Raw genomic sequence first — 15,438 nt, 5'->3', positions numbered from 1 at the left:
GTATGCAGTTTTGACCAATATACACATTCTTGCAAGCAACTTTCTTGAATATAATGTGTTTTGTATGTTATTTTTACTAATATGTGCACTACTCTTTGGAACTCCCTTCCCATTGATCTTCGTCAGGTTCTTTTCTGTATTGGTTTCAGCAATTATTTTTGTTTCCACAAGCCTACCAAGACATGTAATTTTCATATATGTGTAGCAACTGTTTCATTTATATTTTTAAAAATTGTGCTAACTTGTTTTTCATGTTTGTTTTTATCTGCATATATAAAGAAAGTTTTAGATCGTCACTCAGTTGCCTTCTGTCAAGGAAGCGACTTACAAATTTTATTAATTAAATAAAAATAAAATCAATGGTCTGGACCTTGAAGCTCTTTATTATCCAACCAGCTGTTTGATAATATGTATTACAGACTCTCTGCAAAACTGGATGAGTGTGTGCAGAATGTGCTGGAAAAAGATCTCCGTGGAACAGAAGGGGTGTGGAATAACCTTTGCTAAACCTCCTCCAGGAGAAATCATCACCTTCCTTTTTTTAGACATGTCTCTAAGAGGTAACTCAAACTAAGTCAGGGGTTGCCAGTGTGTCATCCATATACTCCTTCCTTGGTACCCACAAGGTCTTTTCCACCTGCTGAAGTTTGGAGTTCTTGTTTTAAAGCATTCTGTTGTAGCTTATAGAATAGGTGGGTTGAGTAGCTGGCTCCTACAAAGTAAGCACAAAAAGAATGTGATGTTTTTTGGCAGATAGGTTATGCCAGCCTGATCCTGGTACCAGATCTACCAGTGCCAGGATCCTAGGAATTTAGCTGTGACATGGGATAGCCCCATTAACGACTAAAGTAAGTGATCCCAGGGTTCCACCCATTTGCAGGTAACGCCTTCTGAGCTAGGAAGGCATTTGGGGAAGTTTTTAATGTATGACATTTTAATGTATTTTTAATCTTTATTGGAAGCTGGCCAGAGTGGTTGGGGAAACAGATGGGTGGGGTACAAATAATAAATTATTATCACCTAGTGGAAGGTATGTATGTGGTGGTTATTGTGCAGAGAGGTAATCCTGCATATCCCCAGGGGGTCTTCGTTCCCCACTCACCATTATGTTCAAAGTTGATACACAGAAAGCAGCAAAAGGAATTAGAAGAGTGAATAAAGCCGCCTTGTAACTTGGTTTAATAGGCTTGGGCATGGAGACAGCATGAACTATGGACTAAAGCTGTCCACATTAAATTTCCTTATGTGCATAAGGGAATATTGATATTGACAATGGGTTCTTTCATGTGCTTGTTGATAGTTTCCAAAGACTCAAGAGATGCTGTTGTCCTAATGCCAACCTTTTGGTGGCTTTTGCCTCAGGCCAATTTCACTAAATCTCCACACCAGTCAAATTCACCCACAACCTGGTTTTGCTACTAGGGACAATCAGACTCTGACCCCAGAACTGACCCATTTGTGTTTCTGGCTAACTTTGACTGTATAGCTGATTTTTCAAGGCCTGCGTCTTCTGGCGAGACCTTTAGTCAGGGCAACCATCTTAGCCTAACCCAACCACTGGCTTCCTTCTTCAGTTCTTCACCAGCCAAGTATTGCTAACACACTTGGGGTGAGTAGCTTAATATTCAGACCTCAGCTCTCCACTTTTGACCCTAACCCCTCAGTCTTCTCAAATCTTTGCCTCACACTTCGCCCATCAACTGACTTTCCCAACCGACTTTCCCAGCTGACGTTTGTTTCCCACAACTGACAATTAACTACCCTTTATCCACCAAAGAGAACTTCCAGCCAATCAGAGCCTGTCGTTCCCTTGACCAATCAAAATGGAGTTCTCTGACCCAGGCCCCTATAAATACTCAAAGCAGTGCTCTCCCTCTTTCAGAATTTGTTGCCAAGCTGCTACAGCCAAACAGGCCTGCAACATAGTAAGAGTTCAAGGCTTTGGACTTTGACGGTGTTGCTCTACATCAACAGAGGCCACAGAAACCTTTTTTTTTTTTTTAACAAAGGGCAAAGAACGTACAGATATACACATAGCATTTTTCCACACTATGTCTCAAATTTGCTAAGATGGAAGAATAAAATATTGAGGGGGGGGCAGGTAAGCCCTACCCTGCATAATCAATCACATGATATAAATAAACTAATAATAAAAATTTATTTATATCCCGCCCTCCCCAGCCGAAGCTGGGCTCAAAGCGGCTAACAACAGTAAAATAATACAACATTCTAAAATCATTTCATTATATTGGTACATTCACACTATTTGAATGGCAATGGCCATCAACTTTGGTAGGGCCTGTCCCCATAAAAAGGGGGGGGGACCTCAGTCTCTAGGCATTGGCTCCTATGCCCCTCCCACCTTATTTCTGTCTGTAGTCTTCTGGGATATTATGCTCCCTCACCAGTCCTTGAGCCCAGTGCAGCGCTGTACTTTGATTCCTATAGTCAGAGAGTCTGTGTTTTAAAGGGCCTGCCTGAGCATCATGCCTTCTTCCATCCTTGAGATCAAGCACCAGAGGTTAGAGGGGAGGTCAGGTGGTTGGCAGCAGTTTTGATGAAAAAGAGGGAACCCTGCACCCACTGTGAGAGAAAGAGAGACAGCAACAGAAGCAGTTTTGAACAAGGAAATGATAGACCCAGAAAGAGGGCTAGCTAGGAGTTTGAAAGTGGTCTCCACCTGTGTTATTCATATATTTGTAAACAAGCAAGGTTTGTTTGTTTGCTTGCTTGTTTTTAAGGACCAAAGGCTCAAGTACTCTCCAATGGAAGCCATCTGCTGGTAATCTCTACCCTGGAAGTATTATTATCAACATGATTATTATTTTACTTACTTATTTTCAGTATATAACCTGGGAATTCTTACAACTCAGAGAAGTAGGGAGTGCATATTCATCCTTCAAGACTCAGGAACTTCAACCAGGTGGAGGTCTTCATATCTGAAAATCAGCAGTATTTTCAGTTATTAAAAGGTTTATTTGCATTATAGAAATGCATATCCTAATAATAAGATCAGTAAGAGTGAAACAGAGTAGAAGAGAGAGAGAGAGAGAGAGAGAGAGAGAGCACCTACTACTCTAGTAATGATTTTCAGATGTCAAAACTTACAGACTACTGGGTTAAATGAATTTTCAGTGAGTTTTTAAAAACATACATTCCAGAATAGTCTGTTGGAAAGTATTACTACTCTCCCCTTGCCTTTGGTTGCAACAGGTTTGAAACCAAAGGCGGTGAAAAGGAATTTCTCTGTGCCTTTTGACAGAGGTGCCAGGAATATCTTTGGTTTGTACCATGACCTCAACAGCCTTCCTGGCTCTTGTGCTTGGAGTCAGTTTCTTCATCATCTACACTGTCCACATCTACAAAACTGATACCCAGGTAGAGTGTCTTACCTTATTCAATAACACAAACTAATTCATAAAGATTTTTTTTAAAAAATGGTGTATGTACATAAACCTGAAGGAGTGTCTCCACCCCCATCGTTCTGCCCAGACGCTGAGGTCCAGCGCCAAGGGCCTTCTGGCGGTTCCCTCACTGTGAGAAGCCAATTACAGATAGGTAGCCGTGTTGGTCTGCCATAGTCAAAACAAAACAAAATTCCTTCCAGTAGCACCTTAAAGACCAACTAAGTTAGTTCTTGGTATGAGCTTTCGTGTGCATGCACACTTCTTCAGATACAGGCATCTGAAGAAGTGTGCATGCACACGAAAGTTCATACCAAGAACTAACTTAGTTGGTCTTTAAGGTGCTACTGGAAGGAATTTTTTGTTGTTGTGAGAAGCCAAGTTACAGGGAACCAGGCAGAGGGCCTTCTCGGTAGTGGCGCCTGCCCTGTGGAATGCCCTCCCATCAGATGTCAAAGAGATAAACAACTACCTGACATTCAGAAGACATCTGAAGGCAGCCCTGTTTAGGGAAGCTTTTAATGTTTGATGTTTTATTGTAATTTTAATATTCTGTTGTCAGCCACCTAGAGTGGCTGGGGAAACCCAGACAGATGGGTGGGGTATAAATAAAAAGTTGTTGTTGTTGTTGTTAAGACATTTAGTTAATTAGCACCTGATGGCCCTGGAATATAACATGAATTGGACTCTGGTGACCATTTAAAAATAGAAGTAAATAGTTTGGCTCTTGCGGTGTGACACTTTCGCAGAATGGAATTTTAAATGCAATATTCACCTTGAGTAAATGTTTCTCTATTTTTCAGAAAACCTTTTATTGCAGCCTTCCCCCCCTGTGGAAGAACATTGTTTTTTAAACCTGTGTCCACTATCAACAACTGCAGCCAACTGGATGGTTGTGGAGGCCGCAAATGTGTGGTTGGGGGCTCCAGGCAGTTGCCCTTCCCAAATTATTTTGACCCTGGCACCTGCTATTCAGATATGCTTCCACGTGGAGGTTTTGCATGGGAATTGTGCTTTACTACTGCTCTGTTTTCTCCTTGTGAACGCTTGTAATTCTTCCTTTCTCATTACATGCTCCAGATTCTCATCTTCAGAGGTATCACGATGAGCCATGTATCAAATCAGATCAATCACTTTGCTGGTGACATTGGTGAGGCCTTTTTCAGTTCTCATATCTATTCCCTACCAGCTCTTTCCCTGCTCCCTCCTCCTCCCATTCCCTTTTGCCTTATGTCGCCAGAGGCTGGCCGCTGCTGGCGCTTGTCAAAGGCGAAGCTGAGCCTGGTCTTCACAGAGCTTCACAACCGTGTAGGGTGGAATGCTCCCTTCCTCCTCACATACTAGAATGAAAGTGAGGGAGAAGTGAAGGATGCGAGAGCAGTAGCAGCAGCATCTATACTTGAAAGAGAAGGGTGCTTCAAAAGCAAAGCATTATCTCAACCTGGAAGATGCAGGTGGAACCAGCAGGGAAATCTTCCTAGGTTATAACCCAGTACTGAGTCAGGAAAGCAAAATCCTTACAGGAACAGGTATTTGGGGAATAGTACAGGTAGATGCATAGCATAGCAGGGAAGCATACTAGGGGCCTAAGAGCTCCCCCACACTTCCGCTTGTTCGTGCCTAGAAAGCACAGGGGTCTGGATAGTTTTGCATTTGTCCCATTCTTTCCAGCTAAAATCGAGCAGTTTTGCCTTTCTTCCTGGAAAACCAGTTCTTTAGCGCTAAATCAGAACAAACAGCAATTCTCAGAAAAACTCAATTCCCAATTGTCCTGATGCAATGCTAAATCACGGGTTTTCCCGCATGAAAGTAGTGGAGCAAATGGGCTTGTGAAGCCCTGGGCTCGTCCACCCTTCTGCTTGTTCCATGCCTGGAAACAGTGGCGTAGCATGGGGGGCACAGGGGCGGTTGCCCCAGGTGCAAAATTGTTAGGGGTGCCAAATTTCAACACCTGGAGCTGCCGCAATACAGCTGTGTGTGCTTCCATCACTCAGCTCCATTGAAAACAGCTTCTCTATGTAAACCAGGAAGTGACCTCTCCGGAGTATGAAACAACTCTTCTTTTCTTATCTCTGCGGCTGCGATCTCCTGTGTGACATGGATGATGTTAAGCCGTTGAATGTACATGTGTACTCCTTAGGTTTCTCTTGCTCCCATCCCTCCACATGGTCCTGGCAACCCACATTACACCACAGCCTAGAAAGCATGGGGCTGTTGTTTTCTGCTTGATCCTTGCTTTTTAGATATGGGTCTGAGCATTTTTCCACTTACCGCTCTCCTTTCCCAGGAAAACCTGCTATTTCATGTTCAATCGGAGCAAACACTGATCTGGAGGAAACCCAAATTGCTGTTTGATCTGATTGAGCACTAAAGAGCAGATTTCGCTTGAGGAAAGGAGCAGGACTAGAGGAAGTGTGGACAAACCTCCCAAAATATGAGCTTTTGCTATTCTGTGAGCAATCGTACATTGACAGCATGGAGGCAGAGGGGGAAGAGAATCTAGAACATGAAGGATGCTACGTGAATATTTTAAATTGATATTTGTAAGCCTTTATAGGAGCCTCTTTTTTCCCCTTTTTTTATACTGAAAAGTAATGTAAAAAATGCCAATATTAATATCCACACCAGCCATTACTTAAAGTAATTAGGGAAAATTATAAAATACATTTTAAAACAAAGCATAAATAAATAAAATCTTGATTGCGGTCCAAAGACCCATCGAACAATTTCAGAACAAAATACAGTTAAGACAGCCAACCACAAAAGAGAGAGGAATCGAGGCGGCCATTTTGTTTTGTCTCAACCATGATGATCCTTGATTCTTTTAACTTCCGAGAGAAACTTTGCCACGGCCAGTGTAATATCATTAGCCCTGACATCCAAAAGATATTTAATATGGGATGCTTCAGATTTTCCAGGCAGATTATCCAGTAGGGGTTTGATTAAAACAAAGCATATTATTGTTTTTTTAAAAATGTGACTGATTTTCTTCCCATGCTTCCTAGACTTTTATGAACGAATCCCATATTTTCCTAGCATTCAGGTTTACTTGTAATCACTTTTTTGATTAATTTGAAAGTATTTTGATTCTTTAAACAAAAATTCTTCCACCAAAGACAGCAGGAACAGAATTTTGCCCATGAAAGGAGACATCCTGATGAATATGAGGATAGAGTGGGGAAAAAATGACAAAGAAGTAAAAGACATTCTGAGAAAGCTGAACCAGTTGATGCCCAGTGTCACTTTCACAGATATAATGACCACCACAAGTGCCAGGAACAGCAAGGCCACCATATTAAACCAAAAGGGTTCTTATTGCGTTGGAGACCCCTTGATAGTTAGGCTAGATTTGTACAACTACTTGGGGGAGAGAAAGAAGTACGGAGGAGACTTCTTACGAGTGAGGATCTACTCTTCAAGTCTTAGGGCTGGAGCTTCTGGGCACATCACAGACTATAAGAATGGGACATACCTGGTCAATTTCACTTTATTTTGGGAGGGTGATGTCAGAGTGTCCATCTTGCTCATCCACCCCAGCGAAGGAGTTTCTGCACTGTGGGCTGCGAGGAAGAGAGGCTATGACAAAATAGATTTCATGGGCAAATTTCTGAATGGGGCCTCACACGTCTCCACTAAGTGTGGTTTTGTCAGAAGCACAACTGCAGATGTATGTGAGTATCTTGATGAACAAGACCAGGAAGCCTTCTACTGTGTGAAACCAAAGAGGGTGCCGTGTGAAGCTCTTGTGAAACTTCAGTCTGAACTAACACACAAATCCTACCTCACACACTTGGAACGAAGACTTTTTAAGAGGTATTTCACTCTCCTGTCTCTTCTTAAGGCCAACTATCAATGCATTTCATAACTCGCAACCGGGTATTTTAAGAAATCTGCTGTTCATTCTGTGAATGTTTCATTTTGAGACATTTGGGTCTGTGTGTTTGCTCTCTGGAGCTCTTTGGCAGTCAGAAAGCCATACAGAATCCCCAGGGTCGATGATGAATAAGCGGGTGCAATGCGGTGTCTTTTAGAAGTATCTAAAAACAGGAGTTAGGGATATGGCTTTAAAGGGGGATTTGACAAATTCATGGAGGTGAGGGCTACTGGTGGCTACTAGCCATGGTGGCGATGCTCTGCCTCCACAGCTAGAGTCAGCAATGCTGAATATCTGTTGCTGGAAACCACAGGAGGAGAGGGACCTCTTATGCTCATGCTCTGCTTGCAGGTTTTTGGTCAGATGCTGGGCTAGATGGGCCATTGGCCTGATCCAGCCAGTGTGGTGTAGTGGTTAAGAGCGATAGACTCATAATCTGGGGAACCGGGTTCGCATCTCTGCTCCTCCACATGCAGCTGCTGGGTGACCTTGGACTAGTCACACTTCTTTGAAGTCTCTCAGCCCCACTCACCTCACAGAGTGTTTGTTGTGGGGGAGGAAGGGAAAGGAAATTGTTAGCCATTTTGAGACTCCTTCGGGTAGTGATATAGCAGGATATCAAATCCAAACTCCTCCTCCTCCTCCTCCTCTTCTTCTTCTTCTTCTTATTTTGTTCCCATGTGTGTGTACGTGCCCCTTCTGGGGTTGTGCAGGCTGAAATGATTACAAATGGGTAAGCAGTTCCTCTCCCAAGATAGATCCTCTTCCCGGCTTGGTTGCTCAATACAATGATGAGGCAAGTTCCTCAGGATTATTGGAATCTGTTTGCAGTATTGAGGAAGAAGATGGGAAGAAGGTTTCATCTGTTGAATCCAAGGCTTCAGCATGCATCACAAAGGCAGTTTGTTACATCACCACTTAAATACACATTTGTGTTGCAAAATATTGGATTTCAACAGTTATGTGGGGCAAACAATTGCTTAATTTCCAGCTGAAGATTGGGCAAGTTCTGCAATAGAAGTGAACAGTGGTTGGAGTACTGTTGGTTGTGTGGGCACATCTTTACCCTGTGTTCTCTGTTAACTTGTATCTAAGTTAATCTCTAAGATCCAGACCCAGACAATCCTCAGAGCACCAATATCGGGCTTATCCACACTCACCTTTCTTCCTACACTTCCTAGGCACAGATCTGTGCTTTATAGCTCCATGTCTGAGTGCTCTTCTCTTTGTCCCAGAGTTTCACCCACAAAACTCGCTCCTTAAAGCTGAAGCACAAAAAAACAGCAATTTTGGGTTTTTTTGGTTTGCCATTTGCTCCAATTCAGCGTTAAAGCATGGGTTTTTGTGGGGGAAGCTCCAGAGCAAAAAAATAAATAAAAAAAATTACATTACAACAATATAGAAGTCATACTTGTCACAATCAGAACTTACATTTATTTAAAATATTGGTGTGCAGCATTCAGAAAGGCTTCCAATAAAAAGACAGAAAAACAGTACATTATACAGTGGTATCTCGGGTTACATACGCTTCAGGTTACATACGTTTCAGGTTACAGACTCTGCTAACCCAGAAATAGTGCTTCAGGTTAAGAACTTTGCTTCAGGATGAGAACAGAAATCGTGCTCTGGCGGCGCGGCAGCAGCAGGAGGCCCCATTAGCTAAAGTGATGCTTCAGGTTAAGAACAGTTTCAGGTTAACTACAGACCTCCAGAACGAATTAAGTACTTAACCCGAGGTACCACTGTAATGCGGAATACTTTACAGGGGAAATGCAAGTAATAGAACAAATATTTTCCTCAAGCATTCATTGCCCAAGGAGTGAATTGAACCAAATTTCTTTCTTTTTATCAGGTCCATTTTAATGTCATTTTCTACTTGACCCAATAAAAACCTGACAATGTACAAAAGGCTTTGCAAAATCAGATTAAGATTCACCTTCCATTTACCGCAGCAACATGTTAGATGTGAGAATTTAGTGGGAAACATCAATGATGGAAATATTCCAGATATGCTGACTTCCTTTTCCCCCCCTTGAAGGAACAAAGTTGGAGCTGAGATCCTGCATCCATTTGTGGGCATCCATGTTGTATCCTGTGGAAGTGAGTTAGACCTTCCAGTTCTCAATGCAACGTTTTGTTGCCACATATAATGAAGGTAGGAATTTGGGATACATTTTTTAGCACATCACAGCCTTCAAATACCTTGAGATGGGCAGAACCATCCTATACTCCCAACTTGCCAGGAAGAGGCTTACACCACCACAATGGCTGCCATGTATTACATATAAATGGGCAATCCTTTCAATGTGAGGGCCACCTTACCTCTTGGATAACCTTCCAGGGTTGTATTCCAGTGGTGGGTGTGATCAGAGCAGAAACACGCAGTGACAGACTTTGGGCTTTCACATTTCAGAGGTGCCCTGTGTGACACCAAAATCCCACCCCCTGCCTCTCGCCCTCTGTTTCAAGTCATTTTTGCAGTGACCCCCTGCAGCACCCTCTCAGGTCGGTGCCCAGTGGACGCGGGCGGTACTGTGGTCTAAACCACTGAGCCTCTTTGGTTTGCCGATCAGATGTGGTTCAAATCCCCGTGACGGGATAAGCTACCGTTGTTCTGTCCCAGCTCCTGCCCACCTAGCAGTTCAAAAGCATGCCAATGCAAGTAGATAAATAGGTACCTCTGCAGTGGGTAGGTAAACAGCATTTTTGTGTGCTCTGGTTTCAGTCACGGTGTTCTGTTGCACCGGAAGCAGTTTAGTCATGCTGGCCACATGACCAGGACAGTTGACTTTGGACAAATGCCGGCTCTCTTGGCCTGAAAGCCAGATGAGCGCTGCAATCCCATAGTGCCTTTAACTGGATTTAACTGTCCAGGGGTCCTTTACTTTTACCTTTATACCAATGCAGGTCATGCTCCACTAAATCTGCCTCTGAAACAGCATGGAGCAATGAACACAACTCTTCCCTTTTTACAGTTGTCTACACTCAAAGGTCATTCCTCTTTACCCAGGCCTATGGCTATTAAATTATGGTCTGTGAAAGCAGAGGAGATGACTGTCACAATGATGACTCTTTTATTAATAGGCTGTCTGTCAGTATGCTTTTATCATTGATGTTCTCTAATGTGTTTTTATTGTTGTACTCAGCCCTGGGATCTTTTGATAAAGGGCAGTATGTAAATTGAATTAATGAAAGTGTTGTGGACAAGTATCCAATTCAAACAGGGTTAACTTAGCCAATGATCACACCGGGAGTGGAAAACAAAAAGCAGTTTATTTGGTTATAGCAGAAGGCACAGAGTGGGTTAGCACCCAAAGAATCTGGGCACCTCTGATGAGCACACGGTGAATACTTAGACTGTTCCAATACATTGTTACATGTGAGAAACGTTTGATCCTGATTGCAATGGGTTACATACATGTGGCATTAAGCATAGGCATAGGTCTCAACAGAAAACCTTGGGGCTCAATGCATGGGGCTCAATTCCCAGAATCTTTTGGCCACTGTCCCTACCCTCCTAGTTACAAGTAGGTAGCCATGCTGGTCTGCCATAGTCGAAACAAAACAAAACAAAAAACATTCCTTCCAGTAGCACCTTAGAGACCAACTAAGTTTGTTATTGGTATGAGCTTTCGTGTGCATGCACACTTCTTCAGATACCAATAACAAACTTAGTTGGTCTCTAAGGTGCTACTGGAAGGAATTATTTTATTTTATTTTGTTCCTTCCCTCCTGGTCATTGCTTTACTGAAAATGCCAGGAAATCTCCATCCACAAAGTCTGAACAATTTATACCTTCCCCCTAAAAGTACACACACTACCAGGAAATTTCTAAACACAAGACCTGCACCAGCATTTTCAGGAAATGTGCAACCACAAGGTCCCTTGCAAGTGGACAGTTTGACTTTTGCTTCTTGAAAGCACCTTGTGGACAGCTAAATGGGTTATACTTAGTAGGTCATGCCATTTGTAATCATGATCTAACTGGGGAGAAGCCAACATTTCCTTCAAAGGCTCTAGGCGAGCCTCCCTGGGGAGAGCATTCCACAAGTGGGGAGCCCCCACAACAAAGGCCCGTTCTCTTGTTGCCATCTTCTGGGCTACAGAGGATGATCACAGAGTCCAGGTTTATTCATATGGGGAGAGGTGGGTCTTGATATTGAAAGAGAACAACATCCCCCACCCCAAGGACCCCTTTCCCGTGAGTTGTTAAACCCCCGCAAATACAGAGCTGGTCAAGTTGACTGATGGGGTTTCTAAAGCTCAAACAGAATCCTCCATACTATTTTCATCTTCTCATTTCTTCTTTTCCTTTTGGTAGGGAAGAAGACAATGGCTAATATGAACTGCAGAGTCGGGATGACTTCCCCATCTCCCAGTGGCTTTGCTTGGCAGAACCAGTGGTATCCTGCTTTCTGCAAAGTGCTCAATGGCAGCACCTTGGATAATGTTTACTCTTGCTTACAGGGAAAGCAGGTTTTCCTCCTGGGAGACTCAACTGTGTGGCAGTGGATCGAGTATCTCTCCAAAAGAGTGAGCAGTACCTTTTCCCACCCAGAGAAACCACAATGTAGTATTTGGCCTATTAACAGTATCAACTTCTATGTACCCAGAAACTTTTATTATTTAATGATAATAATAATAATAATAGTAATGTAGGAAGACTTCTGTACAGCTTAGTGTTGGCTATAAAGAGCCACATGAACTGATCTGGTTGCAGTGAAAGCCTGATTAGAGACACTTTCCTTGGATGGCAGGAGGGTTTAGTGAAAGTTGGAGAGCTTTGTGAAATGAAGGGAATGTTGTGAGAGATCATTCTATTTGGTGGCTGAAGTGGTATGGTTAGAAAGAATCCAGCACAGATAGATGATAGATAGATAGATAGATGATAGATAGATAGTAGATAGATAGATAGATAGATAGATAGATAGATAGATAGGCTGATAGATTGATCAATCAATAGTAAAGGTAAAAGGTAAAGGACCCCTGGATTGTTAAGTCCCGTCGAATTCAACTATGGGGTGCAGCTCTCATCTTCGCTTTCAGGCTGAGAGAAGTGGCGTTTGTCCACAGATAACTTTTCCAGCTCGTGTAGCCAGCATGACAAAAACTGCTTCTGGCACAACAGAACACCATGACGAGTACTGGAGTGCATGGAAACTCCATTTACCTTCCCATCACAGTGGTACCTATTTATCTGCTTGTGCTGGTATGCTTTTGAACTGCTAGGCTGGCAGGAGCTGGGACAGAGCAACGGGAGCTCACCCCATTGTGAGGATTCGAACCGCCAACCTTCCAATCAGCAAGTCCAAGAGATTCAGTGGTTTAGACCAAAGCGCCACCCACATCTCCAGATAGCTAGATAGCTAGATAGAGAAATAGAGATATACAGTAGACACAGATGTGCTTGTTCTGTATTCACTCATTTAGGTTATGCAAAGAGCAAGGAACTTTTCTGGGGGACTTGTGTATGGGAGAGCAGTACGTTGTGCCTAAGAAAGAGAGCTAGGCTTGCTGCAGGTGGACGTTTTTTGCTGTTTCTCTATTAAACAAGCAACATCTTTGCTCAGCAAGTTTTCCTCGCAAAAAGTAGGAGTGGGGGGACCCCCAAGTCTGCAAAGGTGGTTTTATTAGGTTCAATATATTTCTCATTGTAAAAGTGGAGCAACTTTTTTAAAACAACAACAACAGATCCATCTGTTTTTGTCAAGAGGACCTTTATTTAGACGTAGGTCTATGCAAATTTAATATGAGACCTTGCAGGGCTACCTAGCGCGCATTTACAAAGAAGTCTGTGTTTTATAGCTTCTGACCAATATATTTGCAAATTATTTTCACTTGATATTAGTTTTGGTTTTTCAATTCCTGGTCTCCTGATTATCTTTTAGTGTTTTATTCAGAACTTTGTACAAGGTACCGAATTTTTTGCTCTATAAGACTCACTTTTTCCCTCCTAAAAGTAAGGGGAAATGTGTGTGCATCTTATGGAGCGAATGCAGGCTGCACAGCTATCACAGAAGCCAGAACAGCAAGAGGGATTGCTGCTTTCACTGCACAGCGATCCCCCTTGCTGTTCTGGCTTCTGTGATTCAGAATATTTTTTTTCTTGTTTTCCTCCTCCAAAAACTAGGTGTGTCTTGTGGTCTGGTGCATCTTATAGAGCAAAAAATACAGTAATTAACTGGCTTGTCCTGTTCCTTTTCTATTTCTGTTTTGCCCCACTTGAAATAGTCCAGTGATTTCTCAGAGGATTTTACATATATATATGTAACTTGTCTTTATTTTGCATCTGTTCCCATATTAGCGCTTTCGTACTTTGATATCCAAGGACAGAGCATAATCCAGAGTTCTGTCGTTGTGGACATGACCAAAAACATTACAATCCATTGGAGAAGGCATGGGCATCCCTTTTTATCTTTCTTTATGCACTCAATGAAATCTCACACTTACATTGCTCGAGTGATTGACATGGTGGAAGGCAACAGAGACACTGTGGTTGTCATCTCCCTGGGCCAGCACTTCCACCCCTTCCCCATCGAGCTCTTCGTTCGAAGGATGGTTAACATCCGGGGAGCCATCCAGCGCCTTCTCCTGAGGAGCCCAGATACAAAGGTCATCATCAAAGCAGAGAACACCCGGGAAATGGACGATGACCAGGAGCTATATAGCAACTTCCATGGCTATGCCCAATACCTTGCAACAAAGGATATTTTTCGGCATCTTAATGTTGGTTTCATTGATGCCTGGGACATGGCAATTGCCTACAAAGCTCACCAAGGTCACCCGCCAGAAGACGTGGTCTGGAATCAAATTGTTATGTTTCTAACTCATATTTGTTAATACACTAAAGCACAGCTAGTGTGCAAACTTTAATTAAACAGAGCAGCATATTTTGGATCAGCAAGTATGTTTGTTCAATGCACGAGACCCTTTGTCAAATGTTGCATGTGCATGATTTTGTCCCATTGGGTTTCCATAAGAATCCCAGAAGAGCCTTGCTGAGGGTCAATCTAGTATCACCTAAACTTGCTCGTAAACTTCATCCAAGCCTCATGAAAAATTCCAGCCCCACCCCGGCAACGACAACAACAAAAAGAAATTCAGAAAAGAGAAAAACTCTGTTCCCCTGAGTTCCTACTCAAAAACAAACAAGCAAAACAACCCCTGATGTAATATGATCACAACATGCTGTAGCACTTAGTAAACTGGTCATTGCATTCTGTACCAAGGGGAGCACCAGAGAATGAACTGCTGTTGCTACGCTATCATGATACAGCAACAATTTGTGTGTGAAAGTTTCTTGCATTGTAGGGGGTCGGACTAGATGACCCTCATGGTCCTTTCCAACGCTACAGTCCTAGGATTCTGTGAATACATTATCACCTCCTAAGCTCCAAAAATTATTTTGGTGTCCTACTTCATCCAGATGACACACCAAAGGACAGGAAAAGAAAACAGTAGCGCTGCAATATTTTGTCTAGGAGCAGCTAACCTGTGGCTTTCCAAGTGTCCTTAGTTTCTCCCATAAGCCCCTGCCAGCGCAGCCAAGCACCAGGAGGTAATGGGAACTGTAGTCTAACATTACGTGGAATTACCTGGGGTTTAATAGCCCATCTTAAGGTCAAAGAACGCAAATCTCATTTACTTATTTCATGAAATTTTGCAAATCTCATTTACTTATTTCATGAAATTTTGCAAATCTTATTTACTTATTTCATAAAATTTCTACACCACTTGATTTTTTTAAAAAAACCCAGAACTCAAAACAGTTTACAAGAAAATAAAGAAAAGTTTCCAACTGTACAGTACTTTAAAATATACAAGGATTGTGATCTGCCCTTATGCCAGTGATAGCAGAAATGTCATCCACATGATGCCCCTTACCCCATTTGCAAAGGGGATACGTTTTATATCCATATACAATGGACTAACCACGTATACCTGATTCCCTACTCCCCCTTTTTCTGAAATGTGTTTAACAGCTGACCCTGTTTCTTAAATCTAGCAGCACCCATGTAGAGCCAGAACTAATGGTCAATATTCCATAGACAACACACTGAAACTGTCTCCTTGCCCAACGGTACAGACAACTCGCTGTGATCTCTGGGTCCAGGTTTTGAATGAAAAGTCCATCAATCCACCTTTCATGTGGTAAAACCA

At 42.6% G+C, this 15,438-nt stretch overlaps 1 protein-coding gene and 1 long non-coding RNA gene across 3 annotated transcripts; one reads left to right on the top strand and one right to left on the bottom strand.

The window, feature by feature from the left end:
- Positions 1-306: 306 nt before the first annotated feature.
- Positions 307-1,737, bottom strand: LOC310832401. Its single transcript, XR_014558257.1, has 2 exons — positions 1,103-1,737; positions 307-712 (listed from the first exon to the last, which is right to left on the bottom strand). It is a non-coding gene; the product is annotated as an uncharacterized lncRNA (long non-coding RNA).
- A 1,476-nt stretch (positions 1,738-3,213) lies between these two features.
- On the top strand, positions 3,214-14,661 carry LOC310832336 (NXPE family member 2-like). Of its 2 annotated transcripts, XM_083714045.1 has the most exons (6): positions 3,214-3,378; positions 4,485-4,554; positions 6,521-7,217; positions 9,317-9,378; positions 11,600-11,818; positions 13,583-14,661. In XM_083714045.1, the coding sequence occupies exons 1-6, from the start codon at positions 3,292-3,294 to the stop codon at positions 14,116-14,118; spliced, it is 1,671 nt and encodes a 556-aa protein (XP_083570171.1). In that variant the 5' UTR covers positions 3,214-3,291; the 3' UTR covers positions 14,119-14,661. The 2 variants fall into 2 exon arrangements, with proteins under 2 accessions (XP_083570171.1, XP_083570172.1); XM_083714046.1 differs by lacking the exon at positions 3,214-3,378 and having other exon boundaries at positions 3,891-4,554; positions 6,525-7,217; positions 13,583-14,655.
- The last annotated feature ends 777 nt before the right edge of the window (positions 14,662-15,438 follow it).

Source organism: Podarcis gaigeae (assembly GCF_964106915.1).
Source record: "Podarcis gaigeae genome assembly, chromosome: 15".
Classification (NCBI taxonomy): Eukaryota; Metazoa; Chordata; class Lepidosauria; order Squamata; family Lacertidae; genus Podarcis; species Podarcis gaigeae.
This window is presented reverse-complemented; position numbering and strand designations above follow the sequence as displayed.